Here is a 12,899-nt window from a genome sequence, read left to right on the forward strand (position 1 = left end):
CATGAATCTTCTCTGTGTGCTGTCTCACAACCCTGCTGAAACAGAAAGATTTAACTGTACAGTACATCATAAAGCTAGCCATCAAATTTTGGCAGCACATACAAAACATGACTGATTTATATATATCAAACATGAATCCTCCCTGTTCACTAGTATAACTACCATACCCTATAATTCACAGCACATCACTAAGCTAGCAATGCAGTTTATTATAATGAAACATAAATAACATCTCTGCACAGCAATCCCTTCATTACTTAGCCCGTATGGGGGAAAGGGTGGGTTGGACAGTCCATATAACTTAATGAACAAGAGTATGTACCAGGTATATATGCATGCACAAAAGCACACCCTTTCTCTCACTTGTTCATTCATTCTAACCGATTCGTCCTTACTCAACTCACTTTCATGCTCTCACTAATTCATACAATGCTCTCACTTGTTCATTCATTCTAACCCATTCACTCTTAACCAACTTACTTCTGTGCTCTCACTAATTCATACACTGCTCTCACTTGTTCATTTATTCTAACCCATTCACTCTTACCAACTCACTTTCATGCTCTCACTTATTCATACACTTAGTGTCCCTCATGAACTCTCAATGATTTACATTCGCTTACACATTACTGGCTACTCATTATCCAACTCTCACTCCCACTCTCTCCCTTTTTCAGGCTCACTAACTCTCCTATATTCATTGGAAGTGACAGTGGAGCATATGTATGAGAGGTTGGTAAGTGGGTTGGTTAATTTGGGGATCGGATAATTGACCACTTGCAGATTTTGGGCAACAGAACATTGAAAATTCTGACTCCGAGAATTTTTGTAACGCTAGCACAAATAGCATTTAAAAATTATAAAGATCAGGTGAAACAAGCTTTGACAATATACTAAGTACTTGCTGAACAATATTATGCTTTGATTTAGCCATATATCAGGAAAGTACTGTAAGACCTCACTATGACGGACTAACTGGGGCCCAAGCCAGACCAAAAAAAGCGAAATTCCTATAAAAACGACATCCGGACTTTCCCCTTTTTCCGGTACCTCACACATTAGTCTGGACTGCACCAATGGTTTTTAAACTGTTTTCACTACCATTGCAGTACTGTACTGTGTTATACCTTCACTACATTAATCAAGTGGTATAATATATATAATAATACTGTAGCTACCGTACACTGACAAACATGTCTTTTATTTATTTTATTGTGAACATAGCTGAAGTGGTCAGGCAGTTCGGACTACTCTGGCTTTATCGGACATTTTCCGATATATAGGAATTTAGTCCGGTAACTCCTCAATTCCAATAAAAGCAAATTTCAGTCTATTGAAGTCCATTATATCGAGGTTTTACGATACAATTTTGAAGGCCATCCATCTTTCCACACTGATCAAGATTTTGCTTGTTATTTTCCTTTTTATGGCTAAATGGAAGCATAACATTGTTCAGCAAGTACGTAACACTGTGTCAATGCTATTTTCGCATGATACTGAGGTATTTATCTGTTTTAAAGGCAATTTATGCTGATACAGAAGTACGAAAATCATCAACGTCGATATTTTCAACTTACCTGTAGCCCAATAACGTGCAACTGGTCAACTATGCATTTACTGAAACTGTATGTACTTCTTACACAATGCTATATTTCACAATTCATCCATGGTGGCTAAAACAAAATTGCCTCTAAAGTATGCTTCTCACTATCAATGACTCCTCCCTACAACCTGTACCACTCCAAATTGTCCTCTCTCTCATTCAATCTACAGTGCTCCATTTCATCCTTCCCGCCTTCACATAAAATCACACCCATTACAACAGAATGAAACTTCCATATGCACTTTTCACTCTACATTCCAGAATCTTCCACACCTACAACCGTGCACAAATCACTAGGTGGGGGCGAGTCACCTTTCCGGAGATGGAAAGCAATGTTCCTCAACTCTACAAACCAGTTACCCTTCAGGGCCCGTAACACAAGGCTTGAACAGACATATACTGTTTGTCCATATTCATCAGATGTATGCTTGCTGGCTACCACATTGCATATAGGGTAAAACGGGGTAATTTTGCCGCGTAGTAATTTCGCAGTGATGCCAATACTGTCATTTCAATTCAAAGGCCAATAGTTTCCAAACCTTTGCATGGATTTGGCTTCTGTTGGGCTTAGGATTGAGAGGAATGCCGACCTAACAGGGTTATGTGAAGTTCTGATCCATTGTGCATGAAAATGGCGTTGCAGAAATGAAATCGTTCAGCATTTATTGCATCAATGAAAACTGAAAAAAAGAAAAAGCATTCTATTTACCCATTATTTACATGTTTCAGGTTAAAACTGTTCAGAACTGTTTGCACTGTTCACACACACACACATGCAGGCATGCACACAGAACTAAACAGTACCCTGTCATGCACTTGTGCCATGGGAGTCCCCCTGGCCAACTTACCAACCATGAAACAATCACTGAAACAATGATGGATGCCATCAACATAAAAGTTCGCCCAATACATGGCATAGGCCCTACTGTATGGCAGCCTAGGCTACCTAAGCCTAGTTATAATCAATTGTGTATGAAATGTCGTGTGATATTATAACAGTAAATAATAATAATACCTAACAACAAATAGGTCACAGCGAAATTAAAGGTATACCTTGACTTATGATACCCCTAGATGCGATACCCTGGCTTAATGATGGGGGTGGAATTACCACCATACCCCGCCTAACGATGACCAAACCCCGTTTTAACGATGGGTTTTGATTTTTTCTTTCTGATTTTGATATTTTAGACTAAAATTGTGTGTTTAGGTTGATTTATAAACTGTTTTTAGACAAATTAACGTGTTTTAGCCATTGGTGGGGTGAACATTGTCATTTTCGGGTACAGTTTACTAAGCTTGCTTGTTTCCAGACTTATATTTGATGATTTTCAGATATTATTTGTTGGTTACAGTGAGTTATTTACAGGTGTTAGGCTTAGGTTAGCTTTTTTTACTGCTGTTAGGCCATTTAGATTGGCTTTAAATTTGTTTTTACACTCATTAGGGTGGGTCCAGGACTTGGCTTGGGTGGGGGGGGAACCCAAGGCTCAAAAATGCATCCCTATACATGTTAAATCTACCCGAGATATGATACACTGCCTAACGACGGGGTTTTGCTTTAACCAACTGCATCATTAAACCCGGGTATACCTGTACCCTGCTGGGCGAGGTAATATCACCGCACCTTTTTTTTTTTTTTAATCTGTGGCATGGGCCAAAATTATGTTTCTAATATGACCATACTCTTCACAAATAATTTTCAAAAGGCTATGAAACCAGACATATGCAATAATAAATCACTACTGAAGAAGTGCTACCAGTAGGAACTGACGAGAATATGAACCCTAGGCTACAACTGGTGGCATTAACATTTGCGACATAAGACAAGGCACATACCCGCAAAATCTAACTTGAGGTGTAAGATCACATATCATACTTAAAGAGCCGCTGCTTTAATTCGTACTTTATTTCTCCTGGAGACACATTAATTAGTTTAGCTGTTGGTGTGCGAGCAAGGTGGGGGAATAACATCCTCTTTTCCTCAATTAAATACAAGCCCTACACTGACATGCGACCTGTTGTTCACTGCTGATTAGAGGAATTATTTGTGGTTGACCAAAGCTAATAACAACAGTATATATCATTTACTTGGGATACAATGAATGCCGAAATATGGTGCAAGTTAAAGGAACAAACGCATACAAATACCTATCGAATCTATACCATGCATACATAATTATACAACATTAATAATAACCAGTGCTGTGAACAGTTAAATAAGAATACCATACGCTACCTTGTGTTGCTATATATATGTTGCCTTGGACACACACTACCATTTAATTCCCTGCTGGGTAACTGGCGCCAAATATCAGCTGTTTCGTCCATTTGTTTTTCTAGCGCTGGCTGGATCCCTGCCACCTGCCCTGAGAGTTTCACGGCGTCTTTCACAACTCACAGGCAGGTATCTCCTCTTTCAATAATGCACTCTCTCTTGTACTCATGTTAAGCTGTAACTCCTCATTTAAACTAGTCGAGGTTTTATATTATAAAAAAGTCTTATGGTTGTAACCTCAGGGGCGGTATTATTTTTCGAGTGCTACTCCTGTGATTGGTGACCCAGGCAGGACAGAGGTCAGACTTATCTATGAAGGAGCACCTGCAGACACAATAGATCCACTGGAAAGATGCGAATGAAAAAACTACCATACGTATTATCATGCCATTCGCTGCAGATATGAGGTAACCCTAATAGAGTATGGAGATATTCAGTCGCCGCAAGGAAAACATTTATATGACATGACACTCTGGTGTCACAGGATAATGGGTAAATAACCTGCCAGAGACAGGGCTCAGCAGAGGCCCAAGTTATCTTTGCTTTAACACTTCCAAAGCGGAAAGCAGTCTAGGGGCTCCTCTCTTCTTCACGCTGTTCTCACTGGTGATGGTTGACAGTTTCTCAATCTGCAGAGATGGCATAAATGCGACACTATCAATGGCATAAGGCTTTGGGTTGACCAAGGGCCCCGCAATGTTTTGTAAAAATAAAAAATAAAAAATAATCCTAGTTGTGGCGGTAATATGTAACAAGGTGTGGGACAGTTGTAACAGTATAAAGGGGAATGAACAGCAACATAATTAGTTGTGCTGTTGAGACAGTTGTAAGATGTTAGAGCACTACGGACTGGACAGTCTGTCAGTTAGTCAGCTTCTTCAATACCGTTAGGGGTGACCACATGCAAATCACATGATTTCTCATCCATGTCACTTTGTCCTCTGCCATTTGACTGTCCCCCCCCCCCCCCACAACTGAGTTAAGGAAATGGACAGGGAACTGAAGTGTAAGAGATGAGGGAATGATCCATTTATCCTATTTCGACCTACGATTACTGTCAAATGTCGACATTCCCGGCGAGAGGTGGTGGTGGATATCACAGACTACTTTACCATAGTGACTTATTCAATTTCCTTTTTGATTTTGCTGCACGGGATGGCCCTCCAGGGTCTGCTGGACGAATGCTTACCTGCGGTTGATGGATCTGCTCGGCTACAGAGACCGGGGCTACTCATTAACAACCATCTGAATGATACTGAAAGTTGCAGTCCATCTATCTATCTATCTATTGCCAGACGCCTCAATCCCGTTTGGGGTGGCCACAAACAAATCGCCTCCAAGTCGCCCTGTCCCCCGCCATTTCACTGCCCTGCTCCCAACTCACACCCTCCTCTCTCATATATCTCTCCACCCCATCCCTCCATCTCATCCTCGGCCTCCCCCTCCCTCTTTCCCCCTCCACCTCACTCACATACACTCTCTTCGTCAGTCTTTCACCCTCCATCCTCTCCACATGGCCAAACCACCTCAATGTGTGGTTGCAGTCACTCTTAAATATAAACCGTATTCTTTGATGAGTTTTAACAGAAAACGTATAAAACTTTTAACGAACTACATTTGAAAATTAATTGTCCATCTATCTGTATCTTTTTATACCCAGACGCCTTAATGCCGGATAGGATGGACGTCAAAGAATCACCTCCATGTCACCCTATCCTCCACCATCAAGCTGCCCCTTCTAACTCACATCCCTTTCTCACATAGGGCCTACCTCTCCACGCCATCCCTCCATCTCATGATTCTCACCCTCGGTCTCCCCCTCCCCCCCCCATTTACACACTCGTACAGATAACCAACTGTGGTAAATGTGATGTAACTGGTAACGTGCTGTACTCAGGTCGTAGGGAATGGGCCGGCGCAGATTCGAATCCAATAGCGGACAGGGATTTTTCAGCGAGTTCCTTTCACATCCTCTTCTTAGCTGCCTTCTACCGCTCCCCAGCTATCTAAATGTCAGCTGTCTAAACGTTCGCTCTCTGAAATAAACAAAATAAATAACAATAGAAATAGAGACGAAAGGAACTCAGGTATCTTCCCATGTTGAACTAATACATAGCGGAAAAATCGATACTTCAGAAATACGTATTGGCCAGTTGTAAATTTTCAACAGATAGAGCAGGAAAAATAAGCTGTTTCTTTGACTAGACCCTGATATCACAACATCGGAAACGGCTCGGGTGGAAAAATTTTACCTTTCCATCCATCCATCCATCCATCTATCTATCTACTTATCCATCCATCTCTCCATTCATCCATCCTTCAATCCATCCACTATCCCAATACATTCACTCACCCATCGTTCCATCCATCTCCCTATCCCACCCATCCACTTACCCACCCATCCATCCATCCATTACCTTAACCCTCTCTTCCACTAGCATATGAGATGGGGAGGTTACAGAATCAGGAAATATTTACAAAAAGGACGAATAACTATCAAACAGTACGCCAGTGAATGTTCAAACTCATATATGGAAATTTTGATTATTTAAAAAAAAAAAGTTAAATTACCTGAATTATTATATCTTACACACACACACACACACACACACACACACACACACACACACACACACACACAGAGCTGCCTCTCAGTTTAAGTACCTATTGACAAAAAATACGTACATACTGCATCTCTCTCTCTCTCTCTCTCTCTCTCTCTCTCTCTCTCTCTCTCTCTCTCTCCAGGTCAGGACTAATTACTTACTGTCCTGTCGAGATCTTACCATAGGGCTTAAGGCAGAAATTTCACAGGCCTGCATAGGATCATCATTTACAGTCCTGGTGATGTCTCTCTACTCTATGACAAATTACAGTGCTTTATAAAGGTCATCCGCCTGTCTGTCTGTCTGTCTCCATAGTCATTTCATATACAGTGCTAAAATATTGTTAACATTGCTTCCTTTCAGTGATAAAGTAACATTACATTTTTTCTGTTGGAGTTTCATTCTTCCGTCGTTTTCATGTGTAGTAGTAGTAGTGGTAGTAGTAGTAGTAGTAGTAGTAGTAGTAGTGGTAGTAGTAGTAGGAGTAGGAATAGGGATCGTAGTAATAGCAGGAAGAGTAGTGGTGGTAGTAGTAGTAGTAGTAATAGTAGGAGTAGTGGTGGTAGTAGTTGTAGTAGTAATAGTAGTAGTAATAGTAGTAGTAGTAGTAGTAGTAGTAGTAGTTGTTGTTGTTGATGTTGTTGTAATAATTCGGCAATAAGCAGCTCAGTGACGTCATGACAGAATTTCGCCTATCATCAGTGACGTAAGAGTGACGTCATGAAGCCCTGCTCAATTGGACGGCTGCATACTGTACTACAAGCTGCTAGTATGATACCCGGAACAGTTCATACTAGATCCGGGTTTTCATTCACACTACTCAGTGAAGAAATACATACTTTGGTGAAATACTTGACGGCCTGAGAAAGCAGTGAAAATCGTGAACAATGCACAATGTATTTTTTGAAGGCTGAACGGCCAGAGATTTAGCAGTGAAAATAATGAACAAATGCATAATGTGTTTTTCTGATGGGTTTGAAAGGCCAGAGATTTTAACAGTGAAATTACGGTGAATTCCCTCCCCCTCCCCTCTTCTCTTCTTAAGCAGTGTCGAGATGGTCCCCTCCCTCACCTGTAATAGACATGAAAATACCCCGTTCATTCTTAATCACCTCCTTAATTGACCCCTTCATTACTCTCTCTAATTACGTTCGCTCATACGGGTTAGAGATTGAAGACTACTAACCTCTCTCTCTCTCTCTCTCTCTCTCTCTCTCTCTCTCTCTCTCTCTCTCTCTCTCGCCCAACCTTTCCACACACTATTTCATTAAGGTAATCCAACAAATCCTCGTAGGCGATTTTCCCGGGTGATTTTCTCGTCTCCATTAAAACGCTGGGATTACCTGGTCGTTTCCGGTCCGCCGACAGGTTAATTACCCTGACTGACGACTGCCGCCTTTAATTACACTGCCCTGGCTAACGACCTCCAACCACCTCGTTCGAAGCCACCGCTGGATCTGGAGGGGCAGAGACGATGAAGGTAATTGTAGAGAAGAAGGCTTGATTACGGGAAAGTTAAAGCCCTTTCACCCTTATTTTTTTTAATTCTCATTTTCTGACTTCTTTCTTTAATGTAAGGAAGAAGGAACCAAAGGCCAGAAGCCAGCAAGACTGTTCCCTCCAAGAAAAAAACAAAAACCGGATAACAGAGAGCCAAATTCAATATCCGTTCATTTCGAGATGCCTGGACACACTGCCTTTGAAAGACTGGAGGTCATAGGCAGTAGGAAATACAGACAGAGGAAGACAGTTCCAGAGTTGACCTGTTGCATACATGAAGGACTTAGAGTAACAGTTAACTCCTGCATTAGAGAGCCGAACAGAAAAGGATGAGAGTTTGCTGCTAGACTCGCCCGCCGTAGTGATGGAGGGATGCAAGCAGACAGTGCAGAGGAGCAGTGACCATTGAAGTAGCGACAGAAAAGAGATAAAGATGCAACAGTGCGGCGAAGAGATGCAGGTTGAAATTTTGCAGTAGTACATCATCATCATCATCATCATCGTTTTTTTTCCCATCCATCCTTTCCACCACCACCACCACCATCAACAGCACCGTGGTATATCATCATCATCACCATCATCATCATCATCCTGCCTCTTCTTCCCCCTCCTCCCCTCATCCTTTCCACCACCACCACCACCACCACCACCACCACCACTATTTTTTTTCCTTTTGACACACATCCACCCAAATCAGAAAAGATGGGACCTCCTTCGACATCCTCCTTTTTGTTGTTGTTGAGTAGGGATGTATAATTTTGATATGCTTGCTTTTATAATTATACAGTGAAAAAACATGACATTATTAATATTTATGTGCAAGTTTGTGTTTGTTGGAGACGTGACGTGTATAAGTTAGTGTTTGTCGGGATGTGACGTGTATAAGTTAGTGTTTGTCGGGATGTGACGTGTGTAAGTTTGTGTTTGTCGGGATGTGACGTGTGTAAGATAGTGTTTGTCGGGATGTGACGTGTGTAAGATTGTGTTTGTTGGGATGTGACGTGTGTAAGTTTGTGTTTGTCGGGATGTGACGTGTGTAAGTTTGTGTTTGTCGGGATGTGACGTGTGTAAGTTAGTATTTGTCGGGATGTGACGTGTGTAAGTTAGTGTTTGTCGGGATGTGACGTGTGTAAGATTGTGTTTGTCGGGATGTGACGTGTGTAAGTTTGTGTTTGTCAGAATGTGACGTGTGTAAGATAGTGTTTGTCGGGATGTAACGTGTTTAAGTTAATGTTTGTCGGGATGTGACGTGTATAAGTTAGTGTTTGTCGGGATGTGACGTGTGTAAGTTCGTGTTTGTCGGGATGTGACGCGTATAAGTTAGTGTTTGTCGGGATGTGACGTGTATAAGTTAGTGTTTGTCGGGATGTGACGTGTGTAAGTTTGTGTTTGTCGGGATGTGACGTGTGTAAGTTTGTGTTTGTCGGGATGTGACGTGTGTAAGTTGATGTTTGTCGGGATGTGATGTGTATAAGTTAGTATTTGTCGGGATGTGAGGTGTGTAAGTTGATGTTTGTCGGGATGTGACGTGTATAAGTTAGTATTTGTCGGGATGTGACGTGTGTAAGTTGATGTTTGTCGGGATGTGACGTGTATAAGTTAGTATTTGTCGGGATGTGACGTGTGTAAGTTAGTGTTTGTCGGGATGTGACGTGTATAAGTTAGTGTTTGTCGGGATGTGACGTGTGTAAGTTTGTGTTTGTCGGGATGTGACGTGTGTAAGATAGTGTTTGTCGGGATGTGACGTGTTTAAGTTAATGTTAGTCGGGATGTGACGTGTAATGGTGTTTGTTGGGATGTTACGTGTAATAACCTCGTCCAAGATTCATCCCTCAACACTTTTTCGTCACGTCCTTAACCTTGCCCTCAAACGCGCCTCTCGTTATACCCACACGAAACCATTTATCGTCTCCACACTCACTCTCTCTTTCATCTCAAAAAAAGAAAAAAAGAAAGAAAAAAGAGAGAGAAAAAAAGGCCGTGAAACATTAAATCATATTGCGGAACTTGGCAACACTTTCAAGATGGCGCGCGAGGCAGTCTCAGTCGAGCGCGGGAAATTCAAAATGATTTCTGGAATTAATTTGGCTTCATAACAGTTTCTCTTGATATTTACGGTGGATTCGGTGGCACCTGGACGTACGGTTGCCTATTAGAACGGCGTCTCTCTCTCCCAAGGTCAAGGTGAACGTGTGTGTGTGTGTGTGTGTGTGTGTGTGTGTGTGTGTGTGTGTGTGTGTGTGTGTGTGTGTGTGTGTGTGTGTGTTCACCAATATATCTTCTCATCCTCCTCTTTATTCTCTCTCTCACCTTCACCTCCTCCTACTGCGTCCTTCTCCACTCCCATATTTCACCTTTTTCTTTTCCTTGAATCATTCGTGCATGAGCTTTAATTTCCTTTATTATTATTATTATCATCATTATTATTATTATTATTATTATTATTATTATTATTATCCTTCATCTTTCTTTTCTTCTTCTCCTTAGTTATTATTATTATTATTATTATTATTATTCCTTCATTTTCCTTTTCTTCTTCTCCTTATTTATTATTATTATTATTATTATTATTATTATATTAAATTTGGTGATATCCTGCTTTCCATATTTTTTTATTTATTTATCTGGGTTCAATTCGCTTTTCGTAACACTTTATTTAACAACGGTCTGTCTGGCCGAGTAGACCCATCGACCACAGGTAAGTAACAGACTCTCTTCCCTTGCTTCACATTTTTTGTCACTATTCTCGTTTTCTCTCGCTTCATTCCCGTTTTTCTCAATTTTCTTTTATTTTCTTTAACGTCGCTTCTGTCTTGCCAGTCTCTATCCCATTTTCTTTAATTCTCTCTCTACCCCATTTTCTTTAATTCTCTCTCTATCTCATTTTCTTTAATTCTCTCTATACCCCATTTTCTTTAATTCTCTCTCTCTATCCCATTTTCTCTAATTCTCTCTATCCCATTTTCTCTCATTCTCTCTATACCCCATTTTCTTTAATTCTCTCTCTATCCCATTTTCTCTAATTCTCTCTATACCCCATTTTCTTTAATTCTCTCTTTATCTCATTTTCTTTCATTTACCTGAGCGATCCAGTTCTTGCCTAACGTCCTCCAATTTACTCTTTAAAGTGTTACTGTTTCCCAATCTTCAGTTTAGCTCCTTATTTCTCTCTCTCTCTCTCTCTCTCTCTCTCTCTCTCTCTCTCTCTCTCTCTCTCTCTCTCGTTGATTTACATTCTCTGTCTATCTGTCTATCTATCTATCTATCTATCCATCTATCAGTTTCTCTTCTTTGCAATTAAACCTCTGATAATTCTGATATTTCTCTCTCTCTCTCTCTCTCTCTCTCTCTCTCTCTCTCTCTCTCTCTCTCTCTCTCTCCCGTTGATTTACTTTATCTGTCTATCTATCTATCTATCTATCTATCTGTCAGTTTCTCTTTCTTGCAATTAAACCTCTGATAATTCTGATATTTCTCTCTCTCTCTCTCTCTCTCTCTCCCTCCCTCTCTCTCTCATGACGCAGCACCTGGCAAGCATACAAAAATATTTACACAGACAACACCGACCATTTGCACTCCCTCTGACAGATAAAAATTCGAAAAAAGCGCTGAGGAAAGTCGAAAAATATATTGAAATTATAAAAGAAAAATCAAAATATGAATGCTATGCGTAAGTTTGAATAGCCGTAACATCCAAGCCTAATCAACCGAGCATTCATCATTATCATCATCATTATTATCTTCACCAATATCATCATCATCATCATCATCATCATACATCCCTTTGTAGCTCTTCTCCTCATCCACTTCCATCCTTCCTTAATTCTTCTCCTTCCTCTCCTTTCGTGTCTCATCTCACATACTCTCTCACCACATCCAGACACCATTTCTTTGCCCTCCTCCTCCTCCACCTCCTCCTCCTTCACCTCTTCCTCCTCCTCCTCCTCTTCTTCCTCCTCCTCCTCCTACCTGCAGTCTCACTCGTATCAGTTCCACCTCTATATTCGTATGGGATCATGACACATATTGTTAATTTTCCTTAATAACTGGCAAGCTTACTTTGTTTCTTCCCCCATCCCCCCAGAAAGCTTCAATATGTACGTGTCGTTGTTGCTGTTGATCATTCCCAGTCTGTCTAGCCGAGCAAACCCATCAACCGTAAGCAAGCGGTTGGAGGCTTGGGTCCTGGGTGGCTGCTGCATTTGTGTCTCCACCCAGCTAGCATGGGCACCATAGCAGCCTCCACATCACCCCGTTATTTGGTTATATGGTTACCACCCAGCGTTGTAAGTGGTTTCCTCAATTACAGGAAACCATCAAGCTTGTCACTCACTGTAGAGCTACCGAAAGGGGAAAGAGGAGAAACGAAAGTGACGAAGGAAAGAGAGAAATAGGAAGAGAGAAGGGCAGACACACAGACAGAATAAGAAATAGGAAGGAAGAACCAGGCAGCACTACAACAAGTGAGTGGACGATGGTTGCCACTACCTACCCCCAGGTGCACGTGTAAAGGTGATAAGCATGACAATTAGAAAAATTACCCCAAAAGATAAAGGCCACACAACACGAATACATTGATTTAAAGGGACGAATACAATGATTTAAAGGGACGAATACATTGATTTAAAGGGCCGAATACATTTTAAAGGGACGAATACATTGATTTAAAGGGACGAATACATTTTAAAGGGACGAACACATTAATTTAAAGGGACGAACACATTGATTTAAAGGGACGAATACATTTTAAAGGGACAAATACTGTTACTTCAAGGGTACGAATGTTATGGCTGTTTCCTCACGATTTCCAGACTCAGGCAGTGTGTGTTTACCTGGATATCCATAACTTTCCCTGTTTTTATCTTTTAACTGGATGTATATTTCGAGAAGAGGTTAGTTATGTCAAGGACGT

The 12,899-nt window shown here is 41.0% G+C and overlaps 1 protein-coding gene across 1 annotated transcript in view; it reads left to right on the forward strand.

The window, feature by feature from the left end:
- The first annotated feature begins 1 nt into the window (after window position 1).
- The window catches only part of LOC145395025 (uncharacterized), a 52,500-nt gene continuing 39,602 nt past the window's right edge, over window positions 2-12,899 (forward strand). Inside the window, exons 1-2 of the mRNA XM_080268770.1 lie at window positions 2-56; window positions 678-736. Of these exons, the coding sequence (XP_080124896.1) occupies window positions 2-56; window positions 678-736 (114 nt within the window). The remainder of the gene's footprint in view (window positions 57-677; window positions 737-12,899) is intronic.

Source organism: Coenobita brevimanus, chromosome 29 (genome assembly GCF_032717465.1).
Source record: "Coenobita brevimanus isolate Jiangsu-jjx chromosome 29, ASM3271746v2, whole genome shotgun sequence".
NCBI lineage: Eukaryota > Metazoa > Arthropoda > Malacostraca > Decapoda > Coenobitidae > Coenobita > Coenobita brevimanus.